We start from the raw sequence: 12,497 nt of genomic DNA, 5'->3' as shown, positions 1-12,497 counted from the left end.
AAGGGCCATGAGGGCTCGAAACGTTGACTGATTTCTTCTCCGCCGATGCTGCCAGACTTGCTGAGTTTTTCCAGGTAATTCTGTTTTTATTTTGTACAGGATCTGAAATGGTTTCAAGTTTTATAGTCACATAAAAAAGAAAGACTTGCAGACTTTGAAGGTACTGCAGTTACTTGTTTTACAAATATCTAAGACTGACATTTTGACCTTTTACAGTCAATTGGGAGCCAAAGAAACTCCAAAGGATCTCTCAATTCAGTTAAATCAAATATATCACCTTTTAACATTGCATAAAACATCAACCCCATCATCAGGTTTAGATCGGGCAACTGGACAACAACTCTCAACAAGCACTGACCAGCTGTCTGAGGATGAAAGGTAGGCATGGTAAATTTGAATTGAAATCTCGTATTTTTTCCACCACCCTAAAAATTTCTAGCCTTTCCCTAATAATGCAATACATTGTGTGACAGTCCATGCAGAACCACATCAGGTTGGACAAATTGATCTGAATTGATTCTTACATTTGATCTTTTTCATTTGCAGGGGTGAATTTAAGAAGAGCATGAGAAAAAGCCCTTCAGCAATTTGAGCTTGTTGCATTAAAATTCTTTCTCACCCATAATACCATACAACTCTATCTAGAATTCTTCTAAATTACTTCAAACATTTATTACTCTTTATAATACTTCTAACAAATTTAAATGTATGTCTTCTTGTCTGATATACTTTGTTGGATCATGTACAGCTGTAAAAAAAGGAAGTATTTTTAGCTAAGATTTAGCTGTCACAGCTCCGTACCTAAGTGTACACCCACTTATAACTCTTCTTATCACTAATTTCAAACAACTCTTCCTTTGTTTCTTTCCTCTCCCATTAACTTCATCATACATATCTGAACAGATGCTATCTCTTTGATGTGGATACTGCTGCAATTAGCATTGGTAAACATTGCTACCTTTGACCCAGCATATTCATCCCCTTCTCATGGCAATTCAATTCTACAAGCCAGTCCACTTAACATGCCCACAACTTCTCTCATAGATCTTACCTCAGCATTTTGAACATAGACATCTGTTTGCTATCCGATTTTTCTTTCCCATGCAGGCTCCATTCCAGATGTCTCAGGCTTTGATTGAGTACTTCCAAATATTATGTTTTAAAACATAATTGTTATCGTTATTTTTGTTGGAAAAAGCTATATTTCACATAGTTACAATTGAAACAATGGCACGGCAATATTACAATAACCAGTCTCTTCAAAGAATCAACCTGGCTGTACTGCAATATCTTTGAGGAACCCTTTTCATCCTAGTTTTATTAGTTCATGGGGTGTGAGGGTCACTGGCAAGGCCATCATATGTTGCCCATTCCTAATTGCCCTTGAGATGGTGAGCCACTATTCTTGCACCACTGCAGTCCACCTGGTGTAGGTGCACCCACAGTGTTGTTAGCAAGAACGTTCCAGGTTTTTGACCCAGTGGCAATGGAGGAATAGCGATACGGTTCCATTTCAGGATGGTGTGTAACTTGGAGGGGAATTTGCATGTGGTGGTGTTCCCATGTGTCTGCTTTCCTTGACCTAGGTGTTGGAGGGTTTGGAAGATGCTGACTAAGAAGGTTTAGCAAGTTGCTGCAGTGCATCTTGTAGCTGTTACATGCTGTTACCACTGTGCGTCAGTGGTGAAGTGAGTGAATGTTTAAGATTGTTGATGGGGTGCGATCAAGCAGGACTGCTTTGTTCTGGATTGTGTCGAGCTTCTTTAGTGTTGTTGGAGCTGCATTCATCTAGGAAAGTAGAGAGTGTCCTATCACAGTCCAGACTTGTGCCTTGTAGATGGTGGACAGCTTTGAGAAGTTAGACTGACCTACTCTTGTAGCCACACTATTTATATGGCTGGTCCAATTAAGTTTCTGGTCAATGGTAACCCCGCCCCAGGATGTTGATGGTGGGGAATCGGTGGTTGTGCCATTGAACATTAAGGGGAGATGGTTGGATTCTCCCTTGTTGGAGAATTGCTTAGCACTTATGTGATGTGAATATTACTTGCCACTTATCAATGCATGCCTGAATGTTGTCCAGGTCTTTTTGCATGTGGGCACAGGCTGCTTCAGCACCTAAGGAGTTGCGAATGGTGCTCAGCCCTGTGCAATCATCAGTGAACATCCCCACTTTGAACCTTATGATGGAGGGAGGTCATTGATGACGCAGCTGAAAATAGTTGTGCATAGGACGCTACCCTGAGGAACTCATGCAACAATGTCCTGGAACTGAGATGATTGGCCTGCAAGAATCACAGCCATCTTCTTTTGTGATAGTTATAATCCAATGAGTGAAGAGTTTTTTCTCCATCCCCATTGACTTCAATCTTGCTAGGGCTTCTCGACTGTCAATGACACCTTCCATTACTTTGTAAATGATTGAGGGTAGATTTATGGGGTCATAATTGGCCAGAATGGGTTCTCCTGCTTCTTGTGGGCAGGACAAATCTTGGCAATTTTCTGCATTATAGGGTAGATACCAGTGTTGTGGATGTACTGGAATGGCTTGGCTAGGGTTCTGGCTAGTTTGGAGCACAATTCTTTGGGAATAATGCTGGGATGTCACCAGGGCCCATAGCCTTTGCTGTATCCAGTACCTGCAGCCATTTTGTCATGTCACGTGGAATGAATCAGATTAGCTGAAGACTGGCATCTGTGATGTTAGGGACATCAGGAGAGGCTGAGATGGATCATCTACTTGTCTCTTCTGACTGAAGATGGTTGCAGATGCTTCAGACTTGTCCTTTACACTGACATGCTGGGCTCTCTCATCATTGAGGATGTTCTTCAAGACTCAGCTAATCGGTCAGCCTTGGTGTTACTGTGCTACTTTTCATGATGGACATTGAGGTCCCCCATCCAGAGTACATTCTATGCCCTTGCTCCTTTCAGTGCATCTTCCAAGTGTTGTTCAACATAGAGGAGCACTGATTCATCAACCGGGGGAGGGAGGTAGGTGGTAATCAGCAGAAGGTTTCTTGCCCACGTTTGGCTGATGCCATGAGATTTCATGGGGTCCGTGGTCAATGTTAAAGACTCTCAGGTCAGTGGTTAATGTTGAGCACTCCCTCCCGACTGTATGCCACTGTGGATCTGTCCTGCTGGTGGGTCAGGACGTATCCAGGGATATTGATGGAGGAGTCCGGGACATTGGCTGTAAGGTCTGGTTATGTGAATATGAGCATGTCAAGTTGATGTTAGACTAGTCTGAATGTCAGCTCTCTCCCAACTTTAGCATGTCTTGTTAAGAAATAGAGATAGTTTAAGTTATAATGGTATTTGTAGGTATTAGGAATGAGAATTAGCTTTAAAATTTAAGTTTGACTTGTATTTCTGTATTTGTGTGTTAAGAAAGGTCAAATTGAGTTTTAGCTTCACTTAAAAAAAGGTGCCTGTATTTCTAATGAGGTTTTTCATGACTGTTGCAGCTAAGGTAAACATACAAAAGTAGAAGAATTGGGCTGTTGCCCAGCGACAGGAGTCCAGAGAGGCAGGCCCCTCCAACAGACACACACACAAAAAAACTAGAAACAGCAGTTTGTGTTGGAAGCGGTTGAGTTCAGCTGGTTTTAAGATAGCTGCCAGAGAAGCAGCCTGGAAGGGGCAGATAGCTAGCTCCAAACTAAAGTTGGTTGAAAGTAGCTGCCAGAGAGAGACTGGAAAAGGGGACAGTTAGCCAGTCCCAATCTAAAGAAAGGACCCCAAAATCCAGGGGAGAGACAGGAGGAAGTGCCAAGCAGACCTTCTAGTCAAAGGAAGGACAGGAACCTGGGAATGGTCCTGTTAAGTGAAGTTAAGAGTGAGGGACTGAGAAAGGCTCTAAGCTTCAAGTTTAAAACTTCTAGCTTAAAGAGATAAAGGCTTGAGAAGAGACAAGAGGGTCCAAAGAGACAACTGAAGGTCTGTAACTCTTTACTATGGGCAGTTGTGTATTGTTGATGACTGAGCCAGTGAGAGAGAATGTGTGGAAGACAGCTTGAATGTAAATGGTGACCTAGGGAAGAGGAACATCAGAAGGAGAGCTCGAAACCCTGGAGGTGAACCTTTGCGGAAGGTGTCTGAGAGAGAGTGGTTTGGAAGAAGCATCAAAGGCGAGGTCTTGGTGAGTGGAGATTGAAAACCCTCGTGTGAAAGACAGAGTGCAATGAGACTGGTTGGCTTACGGTGTGGCAAGTGTCTGGGGGGAGTTGAGAGATCCATAGCATCTGATTGAGGTGGCATCCATCACTTGGTTTCAGAGTGTGGTATGTCTGTCCACAGGGTGCCTGTTGGTACACGGACTGTGTACTTACTGTGGACATATAAGATATCTTTTTTAGCTTGTGTTATCCTTACAAATCTGTATATCTGTAAAGGTATAGTTGTGGGTGAAGGAGTAATGTAATATAGTTAATTTTGTTTAATAAATGTTTTATTCTTTTGTTATAAGTTCATCAGCTGACTTCTGTAACTCTGTTCAGTAGCTACTCTCCATGTATCTAAACAAACAAATAAAAGTTAGGATCTATCAAGCTGGGTTCCTCTCTGGGATAAGGCTTGTCCAGGGGTAACCTCAGCTGGGATCAGAACAGTCACCAGATGTTAGTAAGGAGGACTTTGCAGAGTTGACAGAACAGGGTGTGTCTTTGATGTTTCCAGTGCATTGGTTGATGCTGAATGGTTTGTCTGGTTTTATTCTTCTTTGACTTGGCAGGAGCAGTTTGATACGACTGAATGGCTTGCTAGGCCACTTCAGAGGGCAGTTAGGAATCAACCACATTGTTTTAAGTCTGGAGTCACATGTAGGCCAGACCGGGTAAGGACAGTAGATTTCCTTCCCTGAAGGACTTCAGTGACCAGAAGGGTTTTTATAACAATCTGCTAGTTTCATAGTCAACACTACTGAGACTAGAGGCCAGAATTTGCCCAGCTGTGGCAACTTTGGAGGCCTTTACAAATGGTGGAAGGGACCCATATGTGGATGTCCCACCACCATTTCTGAAAGATCCAATTTTTGCCAGCGTGGCATGAAGCACACAGGCAGGAAACCTTAACTCAGCAGGGTCATTTGATATTAGTGCTGAGTTCAAACAGACATAATTTTCACTGTTCCAATAGGGCCCAACCTGCAATGTGGGAGTCATGAGTTTATGGAGGAGGCATAAATGCTCTTGAAGAATGAGTAAAGTCTATTTAAGTGTCATAATCTGAAGTTATTTAATCCCCAGCCCTTTAAAATTGAAAAAAAGCAGGTTGCAGCTTTCAATTGGATGAAAAGAAGCCACCCTGTGCTGGAAGGCATTGATTGAATTGACAGGCCATCTGGTGCAGCTTAGAAAAAATCCGTTAGCCACCTGTTTTAACAATAGGTTGATGACTTGAGTGGATTTAATTTTTTTGAATGGGTTTCATGAATGAGAGATTTTACAGCATCAAGTGTGTATGAGTGAGAGCTCTCTTAGATTGTTAGAAATTTATTTTTTTTTCATCTCCATTGGCTCCTGAGGTCTCTCCATAGTGGATACTGGGTGAATGGCTATGGAGGTGGCATGGGGTGTATGAGGCGGCATGGGGGTGGTATGAAGGGCATGGTGGGTGTCATGGGGATTTGGGAGGACATGGATGTGGCATGGGGGTATGAGGGTTGAGGGCCAGTGGGCCTAACAACCTTTTATACAACTGGGTTGAAGGCTCAGAGAACTGTGGTGGGCCTTCCAACCAGCCCACCGCGACACTTGCCCACCTCTGAGGTTGCCTCTGAACTGCCTCTGGAGGGGCAGGCCTAATATCATCCTGTCCCCGCTTCCCCGGAACGGAAATATGGCAGGAGAGAGGATCTCCAAGTCAGGAAATTTACCAACTCGAGCTTCCTACCATGGTGGCGAAAATCTGGCTCTAGCTTTTTTATCCAAATTCTTTATATTAATTAATTGGCTAGCATCTGTGATGCTGGAAACATCAGGGGGTGGTGGAGATGGGCCACTTAGCACTTTTGGATGAAGATGGTTGCAACACTTCTGTTTTAAATAGAAGACCCACAATAAAGTTTTCCTCAATAAGATTTTTGAAATTAGTCCTCTAACTTTTCTTCAAATGATTTTGAAAAGTAACTGAGCAAAAACTCTTAGTAGATTAAAAGAATTCCAATAGTTCATGCACTGAATATCATTGATACACACCGGTAAATTTCATACACTGCAAGTGCTCAGGTGACCAGACCCAACTCACAGTGTTATAGCGCTGGGCAAAGATTTTTGCCTCAAAATTCTGTAACACCCATATATATCTATATGGATGTTGTTTTGACTCCAAAATGGTGTCTGTGGTGTGTACGCAAACTTCTGTTGCTGGTTGCACCAGATATTAGAAATGTGCATTGGAAGTATGCAGGTTAGGCAGATTGTGATGTCAGCTGGTTTGCCGCCAGCGGTGCCATTTTCACCCTAAGTGCTCTAGCTATTATTCTTTCTTAACCTTGTTCAGCTGTACATGTTTGAAGCAGCAGCAAGGACCCTCCCCCACCACTGCCGCCGCCCCCCCCGCCCCCCCAACCTGTCCTGCCAACTACTGCTATTAAAGGGACTGTTAACTACTTCCAGATTGGTTGCTGGTTGATTGATTTTCTCCCGGCTGTCGCTGAGTTTATAGATATGTTTGGTGGTTTGTACTGTTATTTAAAGTTGCTGAAGTCTACAGGGAGTAGTGTGGCAAATGGTGAAGGGCTGATAAGGCCTGTATAAGTGTCATAATGAAGTTATTTAAATCCCCAGCCCTTTACAAATGAAAAAAAAAAGGCTATAGCTTTCAGTTGGAGTAAAAAAAAACACCCACTGCTGGAGTACATTGATTGACTAGGAGACTGAAGCATTGGGTTTCCAGGAACGTCAGAAAACATTGAAATCTGAACAGACTTGTGTTGCCCGGTGGCAGCTGTTTTCAGGACAAACATGGTCAGTGGAATAATGTTGCCAGGATTGGAAAAGTTTATCTATGAGGAAAGATTGGATAAACTGGGGTTGTATTCCTTGGAACAGAGGAGGCTGAAGAGTAACTTAATTGAGGTGTATAAAATGATGAAGTGCCTAGGTAGAGTAAATAGGAATGAGTAAATAACCCCTATTTATTTTAGCAGAAAATCCCGGCGGCATAGATTTAAAACAATTGGTAGAAGGATTGGAGGGGAGATGAGGAAACAATTTTTTACCCAGAGGGTGATGGGAACCTGGAACTCATAGCCTGAAAGTGTGGTCGAGGCAGAAGCTCTCATCATATTTAAAAACTACTTGGATGTCTACTTGAAGAGCTGTGACCTACAGGGCTCCTGACCTAGTGCAGGAAGGTGGCAGGTAGGCTAGGTAGTTCTTTGTCATATGGACAGGTTAGGTGAATGGGCTAAAATTTGGCAGATGGAGTTTAACGTGGATAAGTGTGAGGTTATCCATTTTGGTCGGAAGAATAAAAAGCCAACTTAGTATTTACATGGAGAGAAACTTCAGAATGCTTCAGTGCAGAGGGATCTGGGGGTCCTCGTGCATGAATCACTGAAAGCTAGTATGCAGGTTTAGCAGGTAATAAGGAAGGCAAATGGAATTTTGGCATTTATTGCTAAAGGAATAGAGCATAAAAATAGGGAGGTGTTGTTGCAACTGTACAAGGCATTGGTGAGACCACACATGGAGTATTGTACACAGTTTTGGTCCCCTTACTTGAGGAAGGATGTAGTTGCATTGAAGGCGGTTCAGAGGAGGTTCACTAGATTTTTAATTAGTAACAGGTTGAAAGGTTATGGGGAGAGGGCGGGGAATTGGAGTTGAGGCCGAAATGAGACCGGCCATGATTGTATTGAATGGTGGGCAGGCTCGAGGGGCTGAATTGCCTACTCCTGCTCCCAGTTCTTATGTTCATATATTTGTTGACTGGCATGGGTCAAAGGCTTCCTTCTGTATCATTTTTCCATGATTTTTATGATTTCAAAGCAAGTAAGACAGAAGCACACGGAGATGTCAAATTTTTAATGAAATTTGGTGAACATTGTTTCTCTTATTGGCTGACTGGAGATCTTGCTTGACATTAATACACCACTGTCAATGTTAATAAACTACTATGCATGCCATAATAATATGCATTGTTTGAGTTATAATATTTTATTCCCTGTATAGCCTAATTGTAACCATGTTTAAAATATACATTGCATTCAGATTTATTAGAGGAGGTCAGATTGCCATGCATTTTCATTTTGGAATAACGTGTTATGGACTGTATTGCTAACACTTCTTTCAACTTGTTCTAACTGTGTCTAGGCTTTCTTTGCTGTTGGAATTAGCCCATCTTGCAATAGAGGTAAAAGCTACTGAGTTGGCATCAAATTGCGTTAATGAGCTCCTAAAGGCTGAGCGAATCGTAAGTAACAACATTTCTATCATTCAAAGCATGACCTGAAGATTATGCACATAACAGAAATAACTTCAGAATATATGTTTTATGAACACAGAAGTGACGCATTCAATACTCCACCATGATTATACTTTTTTTCATTCATTCATGGGATGTAGGAATTGCTGGCAAGGTCAACATTTGTTATCAATGTCTAATTGCCCTGGTGAAAGTGGTAGTGAGATGACTTCTTGAACCGCAGAAGCTTGTGTGGTATAGATATACCCACAGTGCTGTTGGGTTGGGAGTTCCAGGATTTTTGCCCAGCGATCATGAAGGAATGACTATGTATTTCTAATGGTGTGTGACTTGGAGTGGAATTTGCAGATGTTGGTACTCCTGTGTATCTGCTGCCCTTGCCTTCTAATTGGTAGAGGTCATGGGTTTGGAAGGTGCTCCTGAAGGAGTTTTGGTGAGTTGCTGAAGAGCATTTTGTATATAGTACACAATGCTGCCACTGTGTGTTTGTGGTGGAGGGAGTGAATGTTTATGGTAATGGATGGAGTACCAATCAAGCGGGCTGCTTTGTCCTGGTTGGAGTTGAGCTTCTTGAGTGTTGTTGGAGTTGCACTTATCTAGGCAAGTGGAGAGTTTTCCATTATACTTCTGACTCGTGCCATGTGGATGATGGACAGGCTTTGGGGAGCCAGGAGGTGATGTACTCGCTGCAGAAATACCAGCCTCTGAACCTCTCTTGTGGTCACAGTTTCTATGTGGCTGGTATAGTTAAGTTTCTGATCAATGGTGACTCCCAGGTTTTTGATGGTGTGGGATTCAGTGAGGGTAATGCCATGAATCAAGGGGAGGTGGGTAGACTCTCTCTGGGGATGATCATTGCTTAGCACTTGTGTGGCACAAATGTTACCTGTTGCTTATCAGCCCAAGCCAGAATGTTGTCTAGGCCTTGCTGTATGCTGGCCTGGACTGCTTCATTATTTAAGGAGCTGCGTGCGAATGTAGCTGACCAGTGTGTAATCACCAGTGAGGAATCCCACTTCTGCCCTTAGGTCAATAATGAAGAAGTTAAAGATGGATGGGTCTCAAAAACTGTGCTGAAGAATTCTTGCAGCAATGTTCTGTGCTTGGCCTCCAACAGCCACAACCATCTGCCTTTATGCTGGGTGTGATGCCAACCAGTGCAGAGTTTTACCCCTGATTCCATTGACTTCAATTTTACTCAAGTTCCTTGATACCACATTCAGTCACTTGTTGCCTTGGTATCTAGGGCAGGCACTCTCACATCACCTCTAGAATCCTGCCTTTTCATTTATGTTAGACCATGATTAAGAGTAGTAAAGTAATGGGGTGATAGTTGGCCAGACTGGATTTGCCCTGCTTTTTGAGGACAGGATGCAGTTGGACAATTTTCCACTTTGTCAGGTAGATGTCAGTGTTGTAGTTGCACTGGAACAGCTTGGCTAGAGGCATGGCTTTTTCTGAAACACGTGTCTTCAGTATTACAGCCGGGATGTTATCAGGGCGTATTGTGGAGTGAATTAAATTGGTTAAAAACAGGTATATGTGATGATGTGGACCTCAGGAGGCCGTGATGGACCATCCACTCAACAATTCTCGCTGAAGATGATTGCAAATGCTTTAGCTTTACCTTTTGTACTCACTTGCTAGGTTCTGCCCTCACTGAGAATGGAGGATGTTTATGGAGTTTTTTCCCTCTGGTTAGTTGTTTAATTGTCTGCCACCATTCACAACTGGATGTGGCAGGATTGCAGAACTTTGATTTGATCCATTTGTTACAACCGGGATGGGAGGACTGCACAAATTATCAAGCTCCACTATTCCGCAGGCCATACCATTAAGTTAAATGTTTAATTTTCTCATCAAAATGGCCAATTGTGTACCTATACCTCTAGTACACAGAAGAAAAGACTCTGACCAGGCTTCTTTCAAAAACTCAGAATGATTAATTTATTTTAAAATAAAACTTCTTTTAATAAGTTGCAAGTACTGGCTAACATACAATTGCAATCAGGAAGTATAACTATCTATCTCTTCCTAAAGGTTTCCCCCAGCGTGTAGGCACACGCACACACATAGACGAACAAAGGACAAACAAAGATGGGATTTAGAGGATGGGCGTTATAAAATAAAGGATAAAGTCTGCAGGGTCTCAACGCTGTCGGCCTGTTGTGTGAAGACGGGCTGCTGGTCCGGTGGATGCCTGGAAGTTCTCACCACTGGTCTCAGCTTTGCAGGTCCAAATGCAGACTAGTTACACTCAGATGAGGGTTCTCTGGCTACAGGCTGATAGCCACACACAATTTTAGGCAAGATAGAGAGATGGAGCCAGCCAAGGTAGCCACCTTTCCTCAGCTTCCTGTCCAACAAGACTGCCTTCCAAACAAGCAAGTTCACAACTTAAGTTTTTTCCCTCTGGCATGTGATTACCTTTTTGTCTCCCAGCTTCTCATTAATTAAAGTGCTTTGCATTCAACACAAACGAACAACTCCTTCTCAAGTACTGTATAGGTCAGGTGATTTCTTAGAAGTGGCCTGCTTGTTGACAATTCCAAGGTGGCCTTGTGACTTTTTTAAAAAAATGCCACGCTAGCATCCAGATCATACCATGTCCTTTCACTTTGTAAAAGAAAACTTCAGTCTTCAGAGATATGATTCTAACACATTGGTTGTGAGATCGCGTAGCTGCCTGTATCACACTGCTTCTGTTGTTTAGTTTGCATGTAGTCCTGTTCTGTAGCTTCATCAGGTTGGAATCTCATTTTTTAACATGCATGGTGCTGCTCTTGGCATGCTCTCCTGCACTCCTTGTCGATGGTCCCCTAGCTTGATGGTAATGGTAGATTGAGGAATATGCCAGGCCATTAGCTTACAGACTGTGGTGGAACACAGTTAATGGCATACAGTGCCTTATGGATGTCCAGTTTCGAGCTGCTAGCACTGTTCGGAATCTATATCCCATTTAGGCTGGTGTCACGTAACAAAATAGAGTGTGTTCTCAGTGTGAAGACTGTCTTGACAGGAATGGTGCAGCGGTTACTTCTACCTATACTGTCATGGACAGATGCAACTGTGACAGCTAAATTGGTCAGGATGAGATCAAACAGTTTTTCCCTCGTTTCGAGTATAGTTAGGAGAGGGGTGAAATATAAGTTGGTTTAAGGTGGCGGGGGGGAGAGAGAAGTTTGGGAGGGTTGTTGTACGGACAAGCAAGCAGTGATAGGAGCAGATAATCAAGAGATGTCACAGACAAAAGGATCAAAGAGGTGTTGAAGGTGGTGATATTATCTAAGATAATGTGCTAATTAAGAATGGATGGCAGGACACTCAAGGTACAGCTCTAGTGGGGGTGGGGTGGAAAGACTGACAAGGTATTAGTTGTAGATTTAAAAATAATGGAAATAGGTGGGAAAAGAAAAATCTATATAAATTATTGAAAGAAACAAAAGGGATGGGGAAGAAACGGGGTGGGGATAGGGGGAGGGAGTTTAAGATCTAAAGTTGTTGAATTCAATATTCAGTCCGGAAGGCTGTAAAGTGCCTAGTCGGAAGATGAGGTGCTGTTCCTCCAGTTTGCGTTGGGCTTCACTGGAACAATGCAGCAAGCCAAGGACAGACATGTGGGCAAGAGAGCAGGAAGAAGTGTTAAAATGGCAAGCGACAGGGAGGTTTGGGTCTTTCTTGCGGACAGACCGCAGGTGTTCTGCAAAGCGGTCGCCCAGTTTGCGTTTGGTCTCTCCAATGTAGAGGAGACCGCATTGGGAGCAACGAATGCAGTAGACTAAGTTAGGGGAAATGCAAGTGAAATGCTGCTTCACTTGAAAGGAGTGTTTGGGCCCTTGGACGGTGAGGAGAGAGGAAGTGAAGGGGCAGGTGTTGCATCTTCTGCGTGCGCATGGGGAGGTGCCATAGGTGGGGGTTGAGGAGTAGGGGGTGATGGAGGAGTGGACCAGGGTGTCCCGGAGGGAACGGTCCCTACGGAATGCCGTCAGGGGGGGTGAAGGGAAGATGTGTTTGGTGGTGGCATCATGCTGGAGTTGGCGGAAATGGCGGAGGATGATCCTTTG

The 12,497-nt window shown here is 43.3% G+C and overlaps 1 protein-coding gene across 1 annotated transcript in view; it reads left to right on the top strand.

Moving 5' to 3' along the window:
* The window catches only part of cfap46 (cilia and flagella associated protein 46), a 229,251-nt gene that overhangs the window by 16,963 nt on the left and 199,791 nt on the right, over positions 1-12,497 (top strand). Inside the window, exons 7-8 of the mRNA XM_078565203.1 lie at positions 217-378; positions 8,322-8,421. Of these exons, the coding sequence (XP_078421329.1) occupies positions 217-378; positions 8,322-8,421 (262 nt within the window). The remainder of the gene's footprint in view (positions 1-216; positions 379-8,321; positions 8,422-12,497) is intronic.

This window comes from Cetorhinus maximus, chromosome 20 (assembly GCF_964194155.1).
Source record: "Cetorhinus maximus chromosome 20, sCetMax3.hap1.1, whole genome shotgun sequence".
Lineage (NCBI taxonomy): Eukaryota > Metazoa > Chordata > Chondrichthyes > Lamniformes > Cetorhinidae > Cetorhinus > Cetorhinus maximus.
Note: the sequence above shows the minus strand (reverse complement) of the source record. Positions and strands in the feature narration are given on the sequence as shown.